Here is a 23,861-nt window from a genome sequence, read left to right on the forward strand (position 1 = left end):
TCAGATGACGTTTTAACCATCGAAATTATATTACGCAAAGTAATTTATAAATGTTACCTATTATTTTTTCAAATGATAATAAATATTATTTATTATGTACATTTATTTCTTTCATTAGCAAGTTTAATATGGTATTTGGAATAGGATACTATCGATAATGACAGTAATTTAATTGGGTAGGTATTTTAGACTAAAATTAAGGATATTACCAGTAGCTTTAGCTACTAAACCTTACCTAATCGTAAAAATGTTATGTACCTACCTATCTACTTACAAAAATCGAACATTTATGTAGGCAATATAAAAAGGTTGTATGATACAGGTAGGTAGGTACACACGAGTATTTTTAGTATTTTTAAAGTAAGTAGGTACTACACTAGGGCACCTATAGTAGATAGGACGCTACTATAGTAGACAATAGGTAGCTAGTAGGTAAATATATATATATATATATATATATATATATATATATATATATATATATTTGTTTTTTTTAATTAAATCTATATCCATTCCATTTTTCAGCCAATAGGGTAAAAGAGTAACAAACATCCATACAAACTTTCACGTTTATAATATTAGTAGGATTAAACGTTTTAAATTTTTAATACTTTTTATTGAAGCTTATCTACGTCAAATACATATCTACTAACATGGTAAATATCTTTGAATTGACTCCAGAATCGACCTCTTGATAGGTACAATATCGATAGCTTCGTGCCTTCCTGCAAATTCTACCTTGATACCTACTATACCTACCTATTTGCTATTGGAATTAAAATATCCAATAACACACGAGTGCCTTGACTGGCATACCTATCTAGCCATCGTAAGGCATAGCGCTTAGATAGGTACCTATTATGCAAAATTTTTCCACTAATAAAAATTAATCGATTATCCGCAATGGGTTAGGTATATGTTATAGAATAATCCCTAATTAGATTTTGGAAATATTTTTTTACATTGCCATGGACATCTATCTATACACAGCAATAATCTATTCTTTGACTTTGTATTTTTACTTTTATTCTATTTTTTTTTTCATTTATTCTTTTTTACTTTTATTCTAATCTTTACTTAAAATAAATCTGTAGAGAGGTTAATTCTGTACATGAAATATATTTCCCAAAAACTATCAGGGGGTGATTAGTCATCGATACTGATGCCAAAAATGCAATCAGTAAAATTTTTGTCTGTTTGTCTGTCTTTTGTCTGTATGTATGTTCGTTATAGAAACAATAACTTCTCGACGGATTTTGACTGGGCAGGTTATACTATACCTTTAATAGCTACGATCAATAGGAGCAGAGCAGTGAAGGAAAATGTTGGGAAAACGGGAGAAGTTACTTTTTAAAGCGATACTACTGTAAGAGTTGGCTTAAAGAGGTCTAAGGGCGGACAAAGTCGCGGGCGTCCGCTAGTAATAAAATAAATAAAAAAAAATATCTAATAACATAGAAAAATACAAAGTCACCATGTTCAAGAGTACAGATTGGTATTGGCAGACGCCCCGCGGTTTCGCTCGCGTTCCCGTGGAAATACGAGGAATAGAGGTTTAGATTCTCACAAGTAACGTGGCTTTCTATTGGACAAAGAATTTTCAAAATCGGTTCAGTAAATCCAGAGATTACATAGTATATATTTATATAGAACTAGTGGACGCCCGCGACTTCGTCTGCGAGGAGGGAATCCCGCGGAAAATATGACTTTTTTCGGGATAAAAAGTAGTCTATGTGTTAATCCAGGCTATAATCTATATCTATTTTAAATTTGCGTTGATTCGGTTTAGTAGTCGCGACGTGAAAGAGTAACAAACATTCATATCATCAAAATCATCAGTTTTTCGCAAATCTCAGGAAACCATGGATTTTTCACGACAAAGAGTAGCATATGTGTTAATCCAGAGTAAAATCTATTTCCATTGCAAATTTCAGCCAAATCGGTCCAGTATTTGCGGCGTTAAAGAATAACAAACAACATGTTTATAATATTAGTAGGATAACAAGAGAAACACCTAAATATTTTTTTAACTATAAATAAATATTAACAACCAGATAAAAAGAATAAATCTACTGAAACCTAGCCTGCCTGCTCCGGTCTAATTAAAGATGAATTTACACAACTTACTTCATAGCACTGAATAGTGAACAGCGGCGGTGATTTGTTTTTCTTCATTTCGGATTAGGTGTAATCACATTTCTTTTTTCACAACAATATAATAAATTACACTGCAATTTCGTTTCTCATTTTATTCGCCATCAGTGCATGAAAAATCGTAACCGTACAGGTAAATAAAGCAAGAGCGCGTGAAGGTCAGCGATAATTTTCCGGTTATCGGGAAACTGTATTTTTTGAGCGAGCTCGTTTCGCGACTGTCGCCGTTGGCGGTATAGCGCAGACAGGCTGACGAGGCGGCGAGGCGTGTCGGCGACGGATGTGGACTGTGGCGAACCACGAGCGTACCGGGCAGACTTATCAGTGCGAGGCCTAATCATGTAAAATCAGTAGTGTTCTATTAAAATCGATCTGTGGCATCTATTCGTACGTGAAACGTTGATAATCGATTCGTGATAATATGCATTTCTTTCTTCTTGCTTAAAACCTATTTATTAAACTCCAAGTACTTATTAACCAACTGACTGCAGACAATATACAACTAATACGTCACGTTTTTATAAAAATATTTGTGGCTTATTTTATATTGCCTTCCAAATAGGCGAAAGTCAATTTTCTAAGTATATTATGTAGAAAATAGTGTACAAGCGTTTTTTAATATTTACGTAATTGCCAGGGGTTAAATTAGCTTAGGTGAAAGAGGTGAACCGTCGAATCCAACTCGGCTGGGCTGCATTCGGGAAACTTCGCGATATCTTTTCGTCCGAAATTCCTCAGTGCCTGAAGACAAAAGTCTTCGAACAGTGCGTGTTGCCAGTGATGACCTATGGTTCCGAGACTTGGTCGCTAACTATGGGCCTCATAAGAAGGCTCAGAGTCACACAGCGGGCGATGGAACGAGCTATGTTAGGAGTATCTCTGCGTGATCGAATCAGAAATGAGGAGATCCGCAGAAGAACCAAAGTCACCGACATAGCTCAACGAGTTGCGAAGCTGAAGTGGCAATGGGCGGGGCACATAGTTCGAAGAGCCGATGGACGTAGGGGTCCCAAAGTGCTGGAATGGCGACCCCGCACTAGTAAGCGCAGTGTTGGCCGACCCCCCACCAGGTGGACTGACGACATCAAGCGAGTCGCAGGGATTCGCTGGATGCAGGTGGCTCAGTATCGTGATGTTTGGAAGTCCCTACAAAAGGCCTATGTCCTGCAGTGGACGTCCATCGGCTGATATGATGAAATTAGCTTAATTGCATCATCGTAGTCAGCTTATTTTTTTAATATCCCACTGCAGAACCAGGCTAAATCAATTTAAGAGAGGGAACATAAAGCTTGTATCCTGTGGTATATTGGCGTCTGGTCTAGTGGCTTCAGCCAAGCGGTTAAGCGTTCCGGTAAGCTTAATTGCAACAACGCACACCACTCAAAATGTCTAATCTAATGTAACATTGACCAAATTCGCTAAACGGACAGGGACCGAATATGTATACCAATAATGCTATTCGCTAATTCGGTGTATCGGAGGATAAAGTCAACCGAGCCTGTTTGACGTTAGTAGATATGTTTTATAAACGAAATATCGTACCATAATTATCCTCTATGAATAACCAATATTTTCGAACGAAATAAGTGACTATTATAGTTTTATTTTTTGAAACCAATCATGTTATAATACAAATACAATAAAAAAATATCAGTCATTAGGATGCCAAGTAAAAACGTCTGGTTTATGACGACATACACACATGTCTACAGTTTAATAGAACTGCAACTGTACCTAAATAAATAAATATATTATAATAAAAGGACAAAGAAAGCTTAAAACAATATATTTTGATAGGTATCGGCAGGTGTAAGTTAAAAACAAACAGAGATTAGATTATACACGACAGGTATGTATTACTAATCATGTATGTCTTATCTATATTTCTATCGGTTGAGAAATATGACATTCCACAGAAAATGAGAGTGTAGTGTACTTATAAAAAACAATGAACAATACGATACGGGGGAGGTAAATAGTTTTACAAAATATCACTCAATCTGTTTGAACGGACTGTAGGAACAGCTGGCCTATTTACTATTTTGGTTTTTATCAACCTATTAAAATAAACATCAAATCAATTGAGAAGTGTCATCTACCTACTGTATGATATCCATAGGCATCAGGTGACATTTGTTACATAAAATCTCAATTTCGTAATATGTCAACTAGTATACGTCAAAGATAGTGAATTAGTCTGCAGGCCTCCCTCCTTATAGGTAGGAGATGAGTTATGGAACGTAGACCCACCATGCTGATCAAAGGCAGGTTTGCGGGCCAGCTAGATAAAATAAATCACGAAATCGGAGGCTCAATAACAGGCAATCTGGGCTAGTTAGTGCTAAACAGCGCGAACAACTAGTGTTACATTACTGAAGATCATACTTGTAGAATTGATTTTACATGTCAAAAAATGGCAACAGAACATTACTAAAACAAGTTACGTATCGTGTAGTACAAGGTCGTAACAGTTATTTACCGACAAATAAGAATTCCAAGTCCAAGAAAATTGAGCAACCTCGGCATCTTTAGTTTTTTTTAAATATCTTTTTCAACCATGCGAGTCCAAGGCGATTTGACCAAAGATAGGTTCATCGTTGGACTGAATTCTATTTATACTTACATTAATTTTAAGTAGAAATAATAGTTAAAATAATACAATTTTCAACTCTAACAACCACCCACACAAAAATCCTCCGACTTCTTACAGACATACCTACAGTCTACACATAATCGTAGTCAGCTTATTTTTTTTATTATCCCACTGCAGAACCAAGCTAAATCAATTTAAGGGAGGGGACATGAAGCTTGTATGTGGTAAATTGGCGTCTGGTCTAGTGGCTTTAGCCAAGCGGTTAAGCGTTCCGGTACCGGTAAGCGGCGATGCCGCATGGAAACCGTAGGAGGTTATGGGAAGAAATAATTTTGTACCTGTCCCAAGTAAGCCGACTTCCATCTTCTACAACATCACTTTACATCAAGTGAGATCGCAGTCAAGGGATTTGTCATAGAATAAAAAAAATGTCCGCTCTGCAATCACTTTAAGAAACCTTCTCCACTATAGGAAGATAAGACGCCCTCCATAGCACAGAGGTTTGCGCGGTGGAATTACACGACGGAGGTCCTGGGTTCGGTCCCCGGCTGGGCCGATTAAGGGACGTACCGTCAAGCGATTTAGCGTTCCGGTACGATCGATACGGTCGTGTAGAAACCGAAAGGGTTATGGATTTTCATCCTCCTAACAAGTTCTCCTCCTCCATCTTAGATTGCATCATCACTTACCATCAGGATTGTAGCCAAGGCCAAACTTCTAAAGAATAAAAAAAGGAAAAAACCAACACTAACAAAGTGTGTTAAAGAAAAGGATGCAAAATACTGCGACTTTGAAGGGTTAAGGCAGTGTAGTCATGAAAGGAGGTCAGTGCACCGTGCGCTCGGTGGCCAGCGCAGTAATAGGACGTAATAGGCTCTACAAATTATCTAGCTGACTTTGCAACGACAATGCAACCTTGTTAGGTATATCCTGTAAACTAGATTAGGAACCGAATATTTAAATATTTTACCAAAGCTGCTTTATGCCTTTAGAACATTTGTGTCAAATAGGCCAGTCAATTTATTAGAAATAGTGTTAAATACTGATACCGCGAATAAAAATACGTATGGTAGCTCATTTGTCTCGTCATGACGTATAGAAAAATGTGCAAAAATTTCATACCGGCACATAAACAATTGCAAAACTTAAATTAAACATTTTTAAAAATGTGGGTCTACATTGATGGAAATTACTCCAAAACTATTCATCATTAACAACCCATGTTCGGCTCACTGTTGAGCACGAGTCTCAGTTAGTCAGTCAGTCTCAGTCTCCGAATGAGAGGGGTTAGGCCTTAGTTCACCACGCTGGCCCAATGCGGATTAGCAAACTTCACAAGTTTTAAACAATTTTTAAACAAAAGGTCAAAAATATTTGATATCAGTCAGTCAATAGCTACCTAATAAGTCACTAACTTTTTACGTATTCGAAGACAAGTTAACCTTTGTTAAAGGTACAATTTTTTTTATTCTCAAATTTGGGTTGGTTTCTAAGCAGCACCATACCGAAACGTTAAATCTAGGGTGGTAAAAGTAACTAGCCACGACTAATCTTTACCACCAGGCCAGAAATTTGAAAATATCGTAAATTGACACAAACTGGGAATCGAACCTAGGACTTCTCTATTACTCCAATACCAACTGCGCCTAAGGTCGTAAAAAACTGTCTCTACAATAAAGTTTTTTGTGAGAGTAGCCATTATGCTTCCCTAACATAACCATCACCCAATAAAATAGCACAAGATCCCACCACAGATACGCATCGTACGCATCGAACGCACCGCATCAAACGGATTTTAGTATTATTTGTATAGAAAGTCGTACAAGTGCATCCATTGATCCGCATCGTACGGATCGCATCGAGCGGATTTTTTCTTTCGTATAATTAAAAATCCGTTTGATGCGATGCGTCCGATACGTACGATGCGGATCAGTGGACACCTACCATAAATGTCCACGATCGTCACGAATGAACAATGTTTCGTACAAGCGTACTATGTTCCTTATTTACGCTCCAATACCTATTAACTTATGTAAAACGTGTCAGGCTTAATTTCGTAAGTTATTGGTCGTGTTAGCAAAATGTTATATAACTTATTACCTACGTTTTCTTTCAGAAACATGAATAAAACAGTAATTATACACTGACAATCTCAACGTATGGTCTTATAAATGACGCCGTATTAGTTGTGATTTGAATTGGTATAAAAATAAACCTGTATTATCTCTTAACACAAAGCAATACGTTATTAATAATAGACGTACTTTTCTAAAGGCTGAAATCCTCGCCTATTCCACTTGTATTTAGGAATTAATGATTTATATGACCAGGGAAAATATAATGTCCAAACTATATTTATTATATTCCTTACACGGCTATAAATCATACTTATTAATAATAAAAAATATGATTTATATTAAAATACAATGTTAACGTAAATAACTAAAATAAAAGTCTTGGATAAAATAATCCCAGCTAATATCATAATTAATGCGAATGTCTATCTTACTGATGCGTTTTACTCAAAAAGATTTTTTTAACTTTTTTTTATTATTTTTTTTTTTTTTTTAAGTTTTGGTTAGAAGAGATAAATGGAACTTAATAAAAGAAAATAGGCTCCATTTTGTCGCGAAAAGTAGAAGGGTATGAAATAAGGGCTGAAACATTTTATGAAAGCCTGCAATTTTTAGTTAAACGAGTATGTAGTACACGGCAAATGGTACATTGACTAGATTGATGTACTCGGATTGATGTGTTATTTGTGATTGACTGTCATAAAAATGTAAAATATAAGTAATAGGGCTAAATAGGAAATGAAATGTTATACCAATATCGTCACGGACGAAGTCGCTGGTGTTGGCTAGTGCTAGTTATGTAATATCGGACAATCGCGACTGCGTACAATGAGGATAATGACTAGGTTTGAATATATTGATTTTTATGAGACATTTGGGTAAATAAGGTCAATGCTAACTAATTTATACGTAAAAAGAAATACGCAAAGATTGTCGGGATATTTGCAAAATAAATAAGATTATAAAAATATTTTATCGTAATTTGATAAAAATTCATACAGTTTTAGCTTTCTCAGATAAATCGTGACATTTTTCAATATGTGAACTATAAACATAAACGCACAAATAACAATGATATTAGTAATTTTTTTTGAACGCCTATACAATTCTAACGATCATTGTGATCTACGACGTCATCAATTCATGCCATTTTGTATGGGGCATTTTTCAGGGATCCGTGGCAGCGCCTTATATCTGACCCTTTAAATCCCTGTTGCTCCGAAAGTAATAAGCGCAGGTATCCTATTACTTTTACAAAATTGCTTTACTATTAGCATACCTACTCCTAATTTATATAATTCCATTAAGTAAAAAAATGCACACAAAAATAACGACTTTTTCATTTCTTTTTCAATCAAAATTTACAGATCAATGTCTGATAAAAGAAACAACGTAACGTATGTATTCATATCCTGTAGATTCTACAAGTATATCATTAATCTGTGCTATCTTATTTATCAAGCCAACTCGGATCTGACCAGCTTAAAATGATAAGCTATCTATATCGAAAATAATTAGTTTTGTACTTGTACATATGTTTTTTGTGGTTTTTTGCAGACATTTCAGACTACACGTGTATATATACATTTTATATACCTATGTAATATTAGGTATATACCTAGTTAGTACTTAAACGGTTCGGGTACTTGTACATATGTTTTCTGTGGTTCGGGTTTCGAGTCCTGCGTTAGGATAGCCCGACGCAGGACTCGAACCCCGAACCGCATAGGTGCATTGAATAAACTCAGTAATTACCGTGAGACATTGTAGTTGTTACACTTCGTGCATGGTATTTCCTAGTCAAGTAATCAGTATCATTAATAACTGATAGTAATCGTTACATTTTAACGCCTTATACCTATAGCTAATCCGCTAATAAACTTCGAATCCACTCTCCTAGACCTTGCTGCTTACAGAGCATTAAGAGGCTGATGATGAATTAAGATTAAATTTTGACGTGACAACGTCTTATAAATTGGTTTGCCGGGTGACACTTCAAGAAACTGCGTTACGCTCCGCTCACGTTATGCGCTCACAATGAGAGCGAGTGAATAAAATTTTGTTAATATGAGATTCTTTGTATAAATTAATGTTTTAAATATAATTCTTTGTATAAATAAATGTTTTAAATTGTTACTATTATTTCATCCTTCTTCCTACTATACTAATGAATATTCACATTAAAATTATTTTACCATTCAAAGTCGTTGTCACGTAAAACTTTCGCCCGTATACCGACTTTACAGGCAACCAATTTTTTATTTGGAACTCTTTAGTCTACTTTGAACACGAGGCATATGGCTACGCAGTTTACAACATATCTCAGAAGGGCTATGACCAGTTCGGCATGACTTCAGAACGGACTACAAGTTTGACGTCGACTTTTTTTTTATTCCTAACTCTGTAATGGGTTAGTAAATGTATTAAAGAAAAATAATAAATAACAGACACAAACAGTATCTACCTGATAAATGAGTACAGTTGCCTGTTAATCTCAGGTTGCTTTATTGGTTCCAATAAGTAAGAACAATAAAAATGCTGCAATATTTATTGTTTCTATTCATGCGGCGCTAACACCATTGTCTTTAGAAGGTGTTCGTGGTAAAGCAATAACCAACCCGATAATGGGCGTAGTATAAAAGCTGAATATCTTGAGCTATCTATAGGTTATATATAACAACTAACTAAGGCTATAGAAGCCTTAGTAGAGAGTTAGGTACCTACCTACTACACGCACAACTGCCAAATATCAATTGCTTTTGCATTATATGAGAAGATACTGAATGAGTTTGAGTGCTACTTCGATTGACTGCCTTGTTGGTTCTGGGGTTAGCCTATGTAGGCTACGGTTCTCGAGTAAACGGGGTCCTTGTGGCCTATTCACTATTTATGGTCTATTAGCCATCTAATATAACTAACATTAAATTAATAACAACCGTAGATCCGTGATAGCCCAGTGGATATGACCTTTGCCTCCGAATACAGCGGGCCTAGGTCCGAACCCGGTCCGGGGCATGCACCTCCAACTTTTCAGTTGTGTGCATTTTAAGAAATTAAATATCACGTGTCTCAAACGGTGAAGGAAAACATCGTGAGGAAACCTGCATACCTGAGAATTTTCTCTTCATTCTCAACATGTGTGAAGTCTGCCAATCTGCATAGGGCCAGAGTGGTGGACTATTGGCAAAACCCATTTTGAGAGGAGACTCGTGCTGTGCAGTGTGCCGATTATGGGTTGATAATGATAATGAATAACAACCGCATGATTCGTACTCCTTGAAGCCCATTGTTAACGAAAATCACAATGTCAAACCCACTGGTTAGTAATTTTGATCAATGAGCAATAACTAAATAAATAGTGAGAACAAAATCAGGTGACTTAAGAGTTATTAACTATAACTGTTTGGTGAATTTCGTGTATATCCAAAAGGTTGGTATGGCCTGGGTGATCGTATATTTGGGTTTTTCATATTTAGGGTTTTCTTTCTCAGAAATTCTCAATAAATTAAAGGAAATTCTCAATTGGTATTGTTACACTCAGTACCTCTGAGAGCATCTAAAGCCGTCGGTACATCTCATATCTGATTGTCTGCTAGTGATCGGCCTGAGTCAAAAGTTATTACTGTCCGCCAACCCGCACTATACCAACGCGGTTGGTCAAACTTTCTTAAATCCTATAAAGGCGAACGCCTAGCTTCATTCTTCAGCCTCATAGGTCATTAAAATAACCTGATGACGACGATGATGATTTATAGATAAAAATTAAAACCAACTTCCAGTTATAAAAAAAAAACGCGTTAACATAATATACCTACTAGTTACTCTGCATAAAAACTTTAATACATATAGTATAGAGTATTCTACAGACAAAGTGAAGACAGCTACTAATTTTTGTACGGATGGTTTGAATTGTTTTGAAGATTGATAAATGATTCCATTAGCAGATACAATAGGCAGACAAGGCAAGGTCGAAGTGACACATTCAACTATTTTTATTTGGATTATAGAGCCGTTTAGGTACGTCCGTAATGGGGCTTTGGGTATAGAATTACAAATCCTCGTAATACAGTTAGTACAGCCGATAAAATACGCGATTTCAACCAAATCGGCAAACACCAACAAAATAGCAGAGTCAAGGGAAACCAAACAACTACGAGTAGGTACGAGAATATTCCGAAAATTTCCTTGTTTTTTTTAAAGTGAACGTAATGTAATGAATTGACAAAAAGTATACATAATAATAGTAATTAAGAAAATTATAAAAACCGCATTATTTGTGTTCATTATTTCAAGTAGGTAGGTACGTAAGAAGTTGTTGAAAATTCAGTTTGTTTAGAAAAAGTCATTAATTAAGAAAATAGATGAATATTTGAGAAAATATTATTCTATCTCTGATTTTTTTAAAGTTTAGCAAAAAATAATCGAAATTACCAATCTGCTTTTAGCCTATACCTACTTATAATATGTAGAGAGGTCAATTCTGTACATTAAATATATTTCCAAAATAACTATTTATACAATTATTCTTCATACTCCTGGGCAGGTTAAAGTATACTTTTCATCACGCTACGATCAATAGGAGCAGAGCAGTAAAGGGAAATGTTGGGAAAACGGGAGAAGTTACTCCAATTTTAAAGCAATACTACTGTGGGCTGGATTAAAGAGGTCTAAGGGTGGACGAATTCGCAGGCGTCCGCTAGTTTGGATATAAAAATATGAGTAGTATTCACAACTTAGTAACTCCTTTCTTTCTTTTTCAAAATGGATTCAATGTGGAATGCGTTTATTTTTTTATTTAATTTTTATTGAGTTGCGAATAGAGCGAGATTTGAAGACATGGGACATCCCTTACGGAGAATACCTTTGCCTTTTTCTCTTGTGAAAAAAATAAAATTAAAAAGCGAGAATTTAAAAAAACAATTGGCGTGAATAATACACACTTGATTTTATTCAGAAATTCATTGTAAATTTGTGACCGTAACTTACATATTTTTCAACAATAATTGTTATTGTTGTCTTCATCTAGTGAGAATGGTGATCCTAATTTGGTGATGGATGAAATTTTCAATCTGTTACCATCAAAGTCGAGACGCATTTACTTAAATACCTACCTAGGTAAAGTGGAGAAAACAACAACGAATGGATTCACTTACGAAACTATTATCTCCCACATTTTAAACTATTATTTACCTCACATACTCATTATTCATCTTCACAGTAGTCGGAAATTATGTTACCGGGTTAATCTATTTTTATAGCTTTCTGTGGAACCAGGTTCTTATAGGAGAGGTGATTTGGAGCGTAGACCCAACACATTACTCCAAAAGGGATTGGCGGACTTAGGGTGATAATGTTTCGCTTTGTAACAGTACTATCAAATATTAATAGTGATGACCGAGATCGAAGCTTTGCTTATGTGATGCATGGGGCTGTAACATTATCAACAACTTAACTCCGGCCTGTTATTGTAAAGAAAAAGTGAAAATTTTACAGCTCGGCCAAAGACCGCATACCCTAACGACTGGGTAAGTAAACGTGCCAGTCATCAATATGAAATAAGTCTCGCTAATGGGGACAATCTTATGATTTTATAGTATGTATCACAAAACTCAATATCAATAAGTAGTGCAATACCTACCTATACCTTAAAATATTTAAGCAATTTCACTTACCAAATTGTCTGGCAGATTTTCTTTGTCATTCACCTCACGGCTCATTAATTCTAGATTGGCAAACATTTTTCTGTGGACCTTCTTAAATTCATCCATCAAAGCGTCATGATGCTTCTTTTGGTCGTTGTCCATCGCCTTAGAAACGTTGCATTTCTTGATTGGGATTGGACGGGTTTCCTTTTCAGGTAAAGATTTCTTATTCTGGGGTGCACAAAAACAAACACGTTTAAATACCTAATTATTGTAATTAATGTCGAGTGCAAAGAGTTTATCGAGTGTCTAATTATCACTAATTCAGTAAAAGGCATCGGTTCTATGTAATAATTAAATGATTGCTGCAATATGCTGGATATGTTACTGAATTAAATTGAAGGTAGCTTCAAAGATTACTTCATAAATAATTGCTTATCTATTGTTAGGTAGATACTTAGATATCGAACTGCATTTTTCGAATGATTTTGTAGGATGCACAAATATAAACATACGTTTATGAGTACAACCTTACATTTTTTAAATATCGTGTGTCAACGAGTAATTATCTGTAATTTAGTATTTTTCTGTAGCTTTTTGCCAATTAAAATGTTGAAACCAACCACATATTTGGATTTGATTGGATCTAAAATTAGCCAGTCTATCAATCTACTATATAATTAACTCAAATCATCAGATCCATCTCCGTTTTGCGAATTGTGTATACGTAAATACAAGACTTGCTAATTTTGATAACATATTAGTTACTTACCAATTTTCTTCTTTCTATTTCTTCGGCAATGGCACTTGATAATGTAGCTGAGCTAGATATACTTGTAGAATCATCATCAACTTCTTTTTTTGGAGGTGAGTTATAATTACAATGTGATTTACTACATGATGTCGTATTCATATGATGAACTTCTACAACTATAGTTTTCTTTTCATTATCTCTGTTCGTTTGGGTTGTCGCATACATATTTTTCCTAGTATTATTATTATCATAACTGCATTGTATCGTGGCGCCATCTTCTGTTAAATTTATTATAGTTCTATTTCGTGGACTCGATATTTTAGTCGTTTCCATTTCTGATTTTGTTTTGCATTTAATGTTAGATTTACTTTCGTATGTATGAGGATTATTTGGTATACTAGGGCTATCGTAGTCAGGTTCTATGTCGGACGGTGCGTCGAAATTATGAATGTCATTCTTTTTCCAGTCAAATTCTAAACTATCCCATGTCCGTCTTTTCAGTCTATTCATAGTTAACCTAAAACAATGTAAATCGTGAATTTGGGAATAAGTCATCAATATCAGCCTATTATAACGGCTCGCTGTTTATAGCCAGGCCTTCCTTTTTATAGGAGTAGGGATAATGAGCTTAGTCCACCACGCTGATCCAATATGGGTTGGATATTGGTTGATAATGTTTTATTATTTAGCGATCACTATCAAATATAATGTTTAATGACCAGGACCGATCGATGGGACCGTGTTCTCTCATACGAGCGTGTAGCACCACCAACTTTTCCACTCCACACATTCTCTAAAAACATTTTCATGTAAAATAATGCCAAAGCAAATGCATATTGATTATCTACTCTGTAAAAAAGTTATAAATTCCTAATTTAGTACGCTAAATAGACTTGACCGTACATCTTTGCCAGTTGAGAAATAACCAGCCACACAGCCCGATCTGAATAAGATATATAGCAGGTCTGGCAGGACTATCTGATTTTAAAGATATACAACTGTTCCAAAAAGATATTTACCCATGTCATAATTTTAAATTAATTAAAACATTTTATCGTTAGGGATGTAGCCACCAACTTCCTACTCCGGGCTTAGAATTTTTAACAGACTTTATATTTTAGCCCGACCCAGGATTTGAACCTTGTGGACCTCGTGATCCAAAACCACATAGGCTAACTATAAGACCAGCCCCCCTAGCCAAGTGGCACGTTAATTCTCTTTCTACGATCGCTAACGCTTGGAAATGTCATTTGCTATCGATAGGTCACGTGATCAAGATCTGTCATTGTTTTTTTTTTAAAATGTCATTGTCATTCTCATACTTTTCTCTAGTTTTCGAAGCGTTAGCGATCGCAGAAAGAGAATCGACGTGCCACTTGGCTAGGGTGGTACTATAGTTAGCCTATGTGTCGACAGAGCCAGAGACAGAGGAAAGAATCCTGACAATGTAATTAATAGATTTTTTCGGTCAACCTTTACCTATCTGCTCTATCCGCAGCTTCTTCCGCCACGCTGGCCAGCCGTCGTCGCAGCGCTGCCGGGGGAGCGAGAGGGATGACAGGCGCAGCTGGCGCCGGACTCCTCTCTCCAGCCGCTGATGACGCGGAGCTATTGTAGCCAGAACTCTCTGGAGACACCAGCTCTGTGCCGGCACCCTCACGGACTATGAGCTCGAGCCGCCCACTGGCTTTCATCACTGTTATAGCCTGGGAAACAACGATAATAATAAATATCATTTAAACTGTTGGTGTCATAGTTGTATGTAGACGGTATGTTATATAGTAACTTAGTATCTCTCGAAGGATAAAGTCATCAGAGTCCCTTCAAATAATGCTTATGTAACATTAATATTGAATATTATAATATACTATATTGTTTAAGCATCAATGGCTGCAAAATTTAGTTTTTTATTTTGTTTCGCATAATAATCTGGGAATCTGTTAGGAACTCACGCGAGTTCAGTGGCTATAATTTTCTGAAAGCGATCGATCTAGTGAATACTAAAATGATTCAGGGTTAGTTCATTTCTTCGGTAAATTAAGTACCTACCTTTATTTATGTTTTGATATCTACGCAGAAGAAGAATCGTACATAATTACGATTAGATATAGAAATTCATTGGTTAGAAGATGATATTATGTATACCTACACTTATTCATTCTTTCAACCTTGCCAACGTGTATTTAATTGATTACAGTAATTGCGTAAAACAACCAATCTCAATAGGGATGATGACAGTTTTTAAATTGTATATAAATTAAGAGTACGCTAATAGTAAAGCAATTTTGTAAAAGGAACAGGATATCTGCGATCATTACTTTCGGAGCTACAGGGATTTAAAGGGTCAGATTTGCGGCGCTACCGCGGATCCCTGAAAAACGCCCCATACAAAATAGCACATACAATATAACTAATGACGTAGCCCCATAGGCCATACAATATAACTAATGACGTCGTACGTAATGTAGTGATCCTTAGATTTGTATGGGCGGTCAAACAAAATTACTAATATCTTTGTTATTCGTGCGTTTATGTTTATAGTTCATTTATTAAAAAATGTCACATTTAATGTAAGGAAGCTAAAACTGTATGAATTTTCATCTAATTACGATAAAAGATTTTTAATAGATTTTGAAATCTTATAATCTCATTTATTTTGCAAATATCCAGTCAATCTTTGCTTTTTATGTATAAATTAGTTAACATTGACTTTATTTACCCGAATGTATCATAAAAATCAATATATTCATACCTAGTCACATCCCCATTCGCATTTATAATTTTAGGGATAAGTGTGTAAAATATATAATTACCTCATTAAATGATATGTTTGCAAAGTCGCTGCCGTTACAGGATAAAATTTGGTCGCCGGGCCTTAAACCTGCTTCCCGAGCGATGCCGCCTTCTCTCACGAACTGAACGAAAATTCCAGGCTTCCAATCAGGTCCTTTACAGATTCTTTAACAAAAAGAAAACAATTATACCTAATACATACTGGTTTATTTGAGGTAGTAAACAGAACACATACGTATGGTTAAAACAAGCATAGCTACAAAGTCTTATTCGCTCCTTCTAAGAACAAATTAATGTAATTTGGTGATTTGAGTGATCAAGTGTTTTTTATCGTAGTAACCCAAACGCCAATTTTTTTTTGTACAGGAAAATAATTATTATTTGTGAGTTCCGATCACAAGGTCCTACAAATCCTGTATCGGGCTATGTTATACTGAGCTGTTTTTTCTTCTAAGAAATTTGTTGAAAAATTTTTGTTTGAAAAATGTTCAGCCCGAAGTTGTTTGTGTAACCGCCGTGCCTCAGAGAGCATGATGCCGTCGGACCCGGTCGTTATAATTAACATCTGTCCAGTCTATCAATCAGTATTACAGCAATGTCGTGGGTCTAAGCTGCATACCGTCTTTTCTATAAGAAGGGAGGCCTGGCTCTTAAAAGCGTTTATATAAATATAATAAAAGCAAAGGAATAAAATAACACAAGCTGGAATGTATAAACTGTATTTCAAATAACTTATTCCTCATTCTTAAACAAATCGTTACTTTGGTAGATGGATAATACATTAATTAAATAAACTTCACGCCACATAATCGCATGTTCGCCTCTTTTACATAGAGTATATATCACAATACCCTACCAACCTCAGAATAAAACCATTATCATTAATAAACAGTACAGATTAAAACATTTATCTGGAAGAAGGAGTTTTTATATGTTGTCTTATGTATTTATAATTATTTAAATAATTAAAAATCTAACATTCGGCCATACTGACTACAAGTTTGTCCTCAAACTTTGTAAACACAAATAAATTCTAACATTACATTATTATAAAGATTCACTGAACTATGTCTCATAGTATTTAAAATTTTAATTTATGTTTATTACCACAACTCATTAATTCTCCAATAATTTCTAATTATAACAAAAGTGAGTCCCAATTAATCTATTATTATTACTACTTGCTAAATTCACTGATTTACAAGTAGTAAAATTCAATTTTGTCATTACAGATATTTTCTAATTTTAAACCTTGATTTAACAATATGTTGAAACACCCTACAATACATTTAATTATTCTTTAAGAATTATATAATTATAGTTTAACAGATTTCTCATTCAATATTTACAAATTGTGAATACAGACCTATACAGATTTTGATAGTGATTCTATTGATAAAAATCCAAACACTTAAATTCAGTTAAACTGGTATGTTAATTCTTGTTTTTACAAATTTGAAATAAATTCAATCTTTAATCACTTCCAGATTCAGTCCAATTACCCAAATTCATGACAAAATTGTCTGTCATTTTGTCATTCCTAAACTAAACTAAAAGTTATGTTAATATAAAGTTATAACTATGAAACCTCGATTCTACTGAGACAGTTCTTATAATCGCATTAGATCATACAAGTAAATCATGTACTTTGACGAAAAACAACATCTAGCGAGGTAGGTCTTATGTATGTCTGAGCTTCCAGATGACAAGAGGGAGCTTTACTCTAGACAGAGACTTATTAAATATTGTAATTAACTTAGACAGAGTAGTAGATTAATTTAAAGCATTAAGTACATAGACGATATGTAATATTTACAAATGTAATGTCTTTATCTTCTAATATTTGTCTGAGCTTCCAGATGACAAGAGGGAGCTTTACTCTAGACAGAGACTTATTAAATATTGTAATTAACTTAGACAGAGTAGTAGATTAATTTAAAGCATTAAGTACATAGACGATATGTAATATTTACAAATGTAATGTCTTTATCTTCTAATATTCGGCCATCCTTACTAAAAGTTTGTCCCCAAACAACACAAGAATATCATGAAATTATGACATTACTATAATATCAACTATAAATAGAACAATGTTAACAATAAAATTTTATAATTAATTATCACACAGCATCCCATAAGTTATTTAAAAGAATCCAATGAAACTATAATGAAATTCTTGATTTCTTCTATATACTTTTATCATAAAAATGTTAAATAAGAATAAGAGTGATACATATTATAAATAAACATAATGTTCATGTGAAGCTTTTGTCAATCAACTTATCTATTTTCATCATTTCAAAACATTATTTATATTTGTCAAATTCGTCATCATCGATTAATGGCATCTGCACCGAACCCCTCACCACCCAGTCCAGAACTAGTAAAGTTACAGGACTTTGTGATCGTGTTAGACTTCCAGATGATGTGTGACATCTGCACCGAACCCCTCACCACCAAGTCCAGAACTAGTAAAATTACAGGACTTTGTGATCGTGTTAGACTTCCAGATGATGTGTGACATCTGCACCGAACCCCTCACCACCAAGTCAAGAACTAGTAAAGTTACAGGACTTTGTGATCGTGTTAGACTTCCAGATGATGTGTGACATCTGCACCGAACCCCTCACCACCAAGTCAAGAACTAGTAAAGTTACAGGACTTTGTGATCGTGTTAGACTTCCAGATGATGTGTTGCATCTGCACCGAACCCCTCACCATCAAGTTCAGAACTAATATAGTTACAGGACTTCATGATCGTGTTAGACTTCCAGATGACATGTGATAGAAGATAATCAAAATATAAAATCAGATATAAATACATATACATACATTTTTAAACGACTTCAAAAAAAAGGAGTTTATCAATTCGTTGGAATCTTTTTATATTTATTTATTTATTTTATTTTGCTGTGTAATAATCAATAGAGAAATTATTATACAACAACTATATCCATAATCATTCACAAAACAAATAACGGTATATTAGTCGTCATAACACTACTATACTATAATACTATCTAAAATATTATCGATAACACCGGCCGACAAATGAATACTTTTTGAACGTTGTTTTGATTTCAGTAAAAATTATCAGTAATTTATAGTATTTTGAACACAAAAATACCTGCACAATTAATCTATCACATCAATTTTTTTTACAAAAAGGAAAACAAATTTTACTTTAAAAGCTTCTAACATACAGCAAAAATAACAATATCTGTATGATTGTCTTGCTTTCACTATATCATAGGTAGTACCAAAAGGTAGAGATTGTCTTTTGCTGTATGTCCAGTGTCCACTGCCTTAATTGTTCAACACGATTAGTACAAACTGCAGAGTCCACGATTTTATTTGTATTTTGAAGTCAAAATAAGCTACATATTTATTATACATATTTTCCACAAATTTTTCAGTTTTTGCTTAGAATCATAAAGTTTCAACAAATGTAACAAAATATATCTGGACTATTGTGACACTTTATAGAAGACGTTATGTTTATCAGACGTTTTCCAACAACAAAAAAAACCATTAACTAAAATATATATATATTTTTTTTTAACAAAGGCACTATAACAGCTTATTTCCACGAAACGCGTTACAAATAGGTGTGTCGTTGTTATAACTGAAGTAATTTCTCATGAGAGGTCGCTTAATTCAAAGAAAGAGTGCCAAAACTCGAAAATTTCACTGAAAAATCAAAACTAGCGAATATATTAATTTTACTAAAAATCTGATGTGATATGATAAAATTAGGTCTGATTTCGTAATCAGCACTACAAAATCAGTAGAAAAAAAATAATTATATCTTGGACAACGAAAATCGTGTCGGCCTGTGTAATACATCTATCCTTATATTAAAATTTTACCAAAACACAAATCGTCATCAGTAAGTCATAATTAATGAATAACATCATGGATGTGAGCAAATATTTAAAATATATGTATATATGATATCAAAACTAATAACTCTCAATATAATACATAATTATAATATCATCATATCATAAATAAAAATACTAAATTTAAATCGTGTGTTATCAATACATAGTGTAACTTCTCTCATCTTTGTGATTTGGGTCAACTGTCGAATAGGGCTGTGTTCAACCCAATGATTATCATGAGAATCTCATATATCCCATATTCATCAATCAATATCCATGCATCTCGGATCTGTAATCAAATATTTTCACACAGTATCACATAGCTCAGTCACTTAATCGTTCAGATAAATATCATACTTGTTTGACAAATAATTTAATTTAACATAACTAGCATACCTAGCATCCAAGAGAAAATCAGTCTATAATTGAATGAACCTTAGACCCGGTACATAAAATGAAATAAAATGTTAAACATGTGTTAATCTATCAATTTACTTTAATTCAGACAAAAGACTCTTTCTCTTAAAGAAATGCTTTTTTTTTTTAATGATAATAAAGACTTCTTGAAAATATTGCGATTTATGATTGTAATAATTTTAGTATGTAATCCAATCCTAGTAGTTATCACTAGATAAGAAAAGATGATATTTGACTATGTATTGTATAATTATCTTCAGACTACCCCCTTTTTTGTAATAATAGTAGCATAAACCTGTCTTAGACCAGACCACCCCCTTTGTTATATACCTCTAGTTTGCTATCAGAGGTTTTACCTATTCATTAATTTTAGTATATTCTTTTTTTTTTAATTCTGTTAAATTTCTTTTTTTTTTTTTTTTTTGGCTATATCCATTAATTATTTTACTGATGTAATGATTTAAGTCTCTATATTGATTCATACTTGATGCAGACCACCCATCAGTTGCATGCAGGTACCAAGAACTCGGTGGCGTGCACTTTGTAGATGCACAAATGTACTGACTACCTAAGGACCCAATACAAATCTATATTCAAAACCTATACCACTTAATATGTTGGCCAAGGAATTTTCTAATTTTTTTTTTTTTTACCTTTAGTGTACTAGTATACCCTAGTTAAAACCTTATGCACATATCATTGTAACCATCCGAATATATAATTCTAACCACAACCCCATAATAATTACTAATTTTCATAATTATACAAAATGTTGCAATCTAATAAAATGCTAGAAATAAACAAATGAGACATGGATTAAATACACTAGTGTATCTGCAAATAATAAACTGATTGATTGAATCTAAAACAACAGCAATAGTATGGTTAATTTACTTGTATGTAGAATCTATACATCTGCACATGACCATTAATGAAAAGAGAGCCCAACGTCACCCACCCACAAAACTGTCAAAATATGTCTTAGACAAATATTTTACAACCTATTTATGGCAATCTGTGTCTCTTTACTTGAAGTCCATACAGACTGGGCTCTAAGACAATTTGTGATCAATGATATTATTATAATTAATTATTTATTACTCAATTGTCACACAAGTAACTTTTTAATATCACCCTAAAAAAAATCTCCAATTTAATTAATTATAAGATTTCATTAAGATGAATATCATAATATCTCTTAGTACTCTTGTAGATAAGCCGAATATAATAATATTCATGGATAAGAATCATTTACTGTGTTGCTGCAGATTGTTAATAACTGTTCTATACTAAATAGGCTGAAGGCATGTTGTCAATGCTTGAATAGTTAAATAGGTTTTCAAACATAACTACAAATTTATTTTTCAAGAAATCTATCAATCCAATTTCTTAAAAGATTTAAAAAAATTTATATTAAGTACATACAGTAATCTACATAATGATATATCTAAGCAAATCCTATCTGAAAATATTGTAATAGCTGTCTCAAAACTTGTTATCAGGTACCTACATCAAGGCCTAAAATAATACTTGAACCATTACATAAAACTTCATATATTTTTAATTTTTATGTTATTCAGTCATAAAAACTCACATATAACAAATGTATAGTTTGAAGTTACAGGCACAAAAAAAAACAATATTTTAGTTAATTCATTTTAGTCCCATGTCAGCAACGGATGTAATGTAGTTCTATAATTAAGATTTCTCAATATTACATTATGCCAGTGTCCTACATCCTAACAACCCTAGAGTGGTCTGTCTTCATACGTTAATTTCTTGAGCAGTGTGTATGTGTGTGTGTGTGTGTGTACTTTTCACTTAAATGATTTTGGTTTCCTAGATATAGTCATCTAACAAAAATGTTTTGACAATAAGCCAGACAAACTGACAACCTATCAACCATACTTAGTTTCACCTAGTGATTATTTATTCTTTGTAATTTTATTTCATATTAGTCACAACTGAATAATTTATGAGGCTGTTTAATCAAACTAATAAAACTCACCAGACACCTAGTTTAATATATTTAGACATCATTGGTATTTCTCATCCGTCAAACCAACAGGATTCCATCTCATATAACTCTGCAGCTAACACCACACATGCATCTTTGTATTTTGTTATTAATTTACACGTTCTTCTCTGTTCTCTCGCAGTTTTTCAAATAATATCCTCTTATGAGTGCTGTTGGACTGTTTGACTGTTTTGCTCATAAATATCGTCAACATGGTATAAGTGTGTTACGTTTACGTTTCTTCATTCTTGTTAGATATTGTAAGCATCGACAACCGACATCGCATAAATACTTTTACCGGGACCAGTGCGGCGTGCGTCCCATAGCCGTCAGTGGTATACATACTTATTGGTTGTACACACGTATGATTTTTATCGCATTTCTCGTAATGTAAACCACTGTTTCCCAAATTCACACTTCATTTAAATGCCGTTACATTTTCTTTCTGTAGATCGACTTTAATGTAGGTAATGACATCGTGTTCGTAGGTACTCTCACTTCTGATAAAAGCAAAGGAATAAAATAACACAAGCTGGAATGTATAAACTGTATTTCAAATAACTTATTCCTCATTCTTAAACAAATCGTTACTTTGGTAGATGGATAATACATTAATTAAATAAACTTCACGCCACATAATCGCATGTTCGCCTCTTTTACATAGAGTATATATCACAATACCCTACCAACCTCAGAATAAAACCATTATCATTAATAAACAGTACAGATTAAAACATTTATCTGGAAGAAGGAGTTTTTATATGTTGTCTTATGTATTTATAATTATTTAAATAATTAAAAATCTAACAATAATAATAATTAATTAATATGAATAAATTAAACACATGTTTGGAATCCTCGTAACCTGATTTATCTACTATCCTGACGTTTCGAAAGAGCTTATAAACCAAGCCTAATTGAAATAAATGAACTTTGACTTTGAGTTTAAATGTAATCATGGTGACCATCGTGCGTGCTTGAGAGTAACTACTCGTATATTATATCAAAGATGCCAATCCGCATTTGTACAGCGTGGTGGGTTAATTTGTTTTTATTTATTTTCATTCAATGACAAGTTAGCTCTTAATTGCGATATCACTTACTGTTAAATGACGATGCAGTCCAAGATTGTCCAATACCGTATTATATAATATCCAGGTACTTATATGTTTTATTCTACCCATACCTTTGACGGTTTTTATGCGGCATCGTATCGGAACATTAAACTGGTAAATAGCTGCGGCCGATATGTAAGTGATGGTAACACCAGACTTGGTGAATAATTGCTAAACTTGATCGGATCCGATTGAAAGCTCACAATTTTGTTGTCAAACGGATCCGATCAAGTTACGGAAGACAGCTGAGCAAATTTAGAAAATATAAAATCCTAAACTGACTCGAGATGGGAATCGAACCGTAGACCACTCTGTTGAGAACCACAGCACTATTAACTGCGTCAGAAAGATCATTAAGCTGGTGGCGTGAACCCCACTAATGCGCATTTGGACAGCATGGCGGTAGGTTCCATACTT

The 23,861-nt window shown here is 33.9% G+C and overlaps 1 protein-coding gene and 1 long non-coding RNA gene across 4 annotated transcripts in view; both read right to left on the reverse strand.

Moving 5' to 3' along the window:
• Positions 1–23,861, reverse strand: part of LOC112055966 (uncharacterized) — a 55,701-nt gene that overhangs the window by 4,516 nt on the left and 27,324 nt on the right. For all 3 annotated transcript variants that reach the window (XM_024096273.2, XM_024096272.2, XM_052882211.1), the window contains exons 6-9: positions 16,032–16,176; positions 14,698–14,924; positions 13,237–13,735; positions 12,495–12,695 (exon numbers count right to left, since the gene is read on the reverse strand). In XM_024096273.2, coding sequence (XP_023952041.1) covers positions 12,495–12,695; positions 13,237–13,735; positions 14,698–14,924; positions 16,032–16,176 — 1,072 coding nt within the window. The remainder of the gene's footprint in view (positions 1–12,494; positions 12,696–13,236; positions 13,736–14,697; positions 14,925–16,031; positions 16,177–23,861) is intronic.
• On the reverse strand, positions 16,715–23,855 carry LOC128198198 (uncharacterized). The gene is made up of 2 exons (XR_008250924.1): positions 22,921–23,855; positions 16,715–22,829 (listed from the first exon to the last, which is right to left on the reverse strand). It is a non-coding gene; the product is annotated as an uncharacterized LOC128198198 (long non-coding RNA).

This window comes from Bicyclus anynana, chromosome 6, assembly GCF_947172395.1.
Source record: "Bicyclus anynana chromosome 6, ilBicAnyn1.1, whole genome shotgun sequence".
NCBI classification, from domain to species: domain Eukaryota; kingdom Metazoa; phylum Arthropoda; class Insecta; order Lepidoptera; family Nymphalidae; genus Bicyclus; species Bicyclus anynana.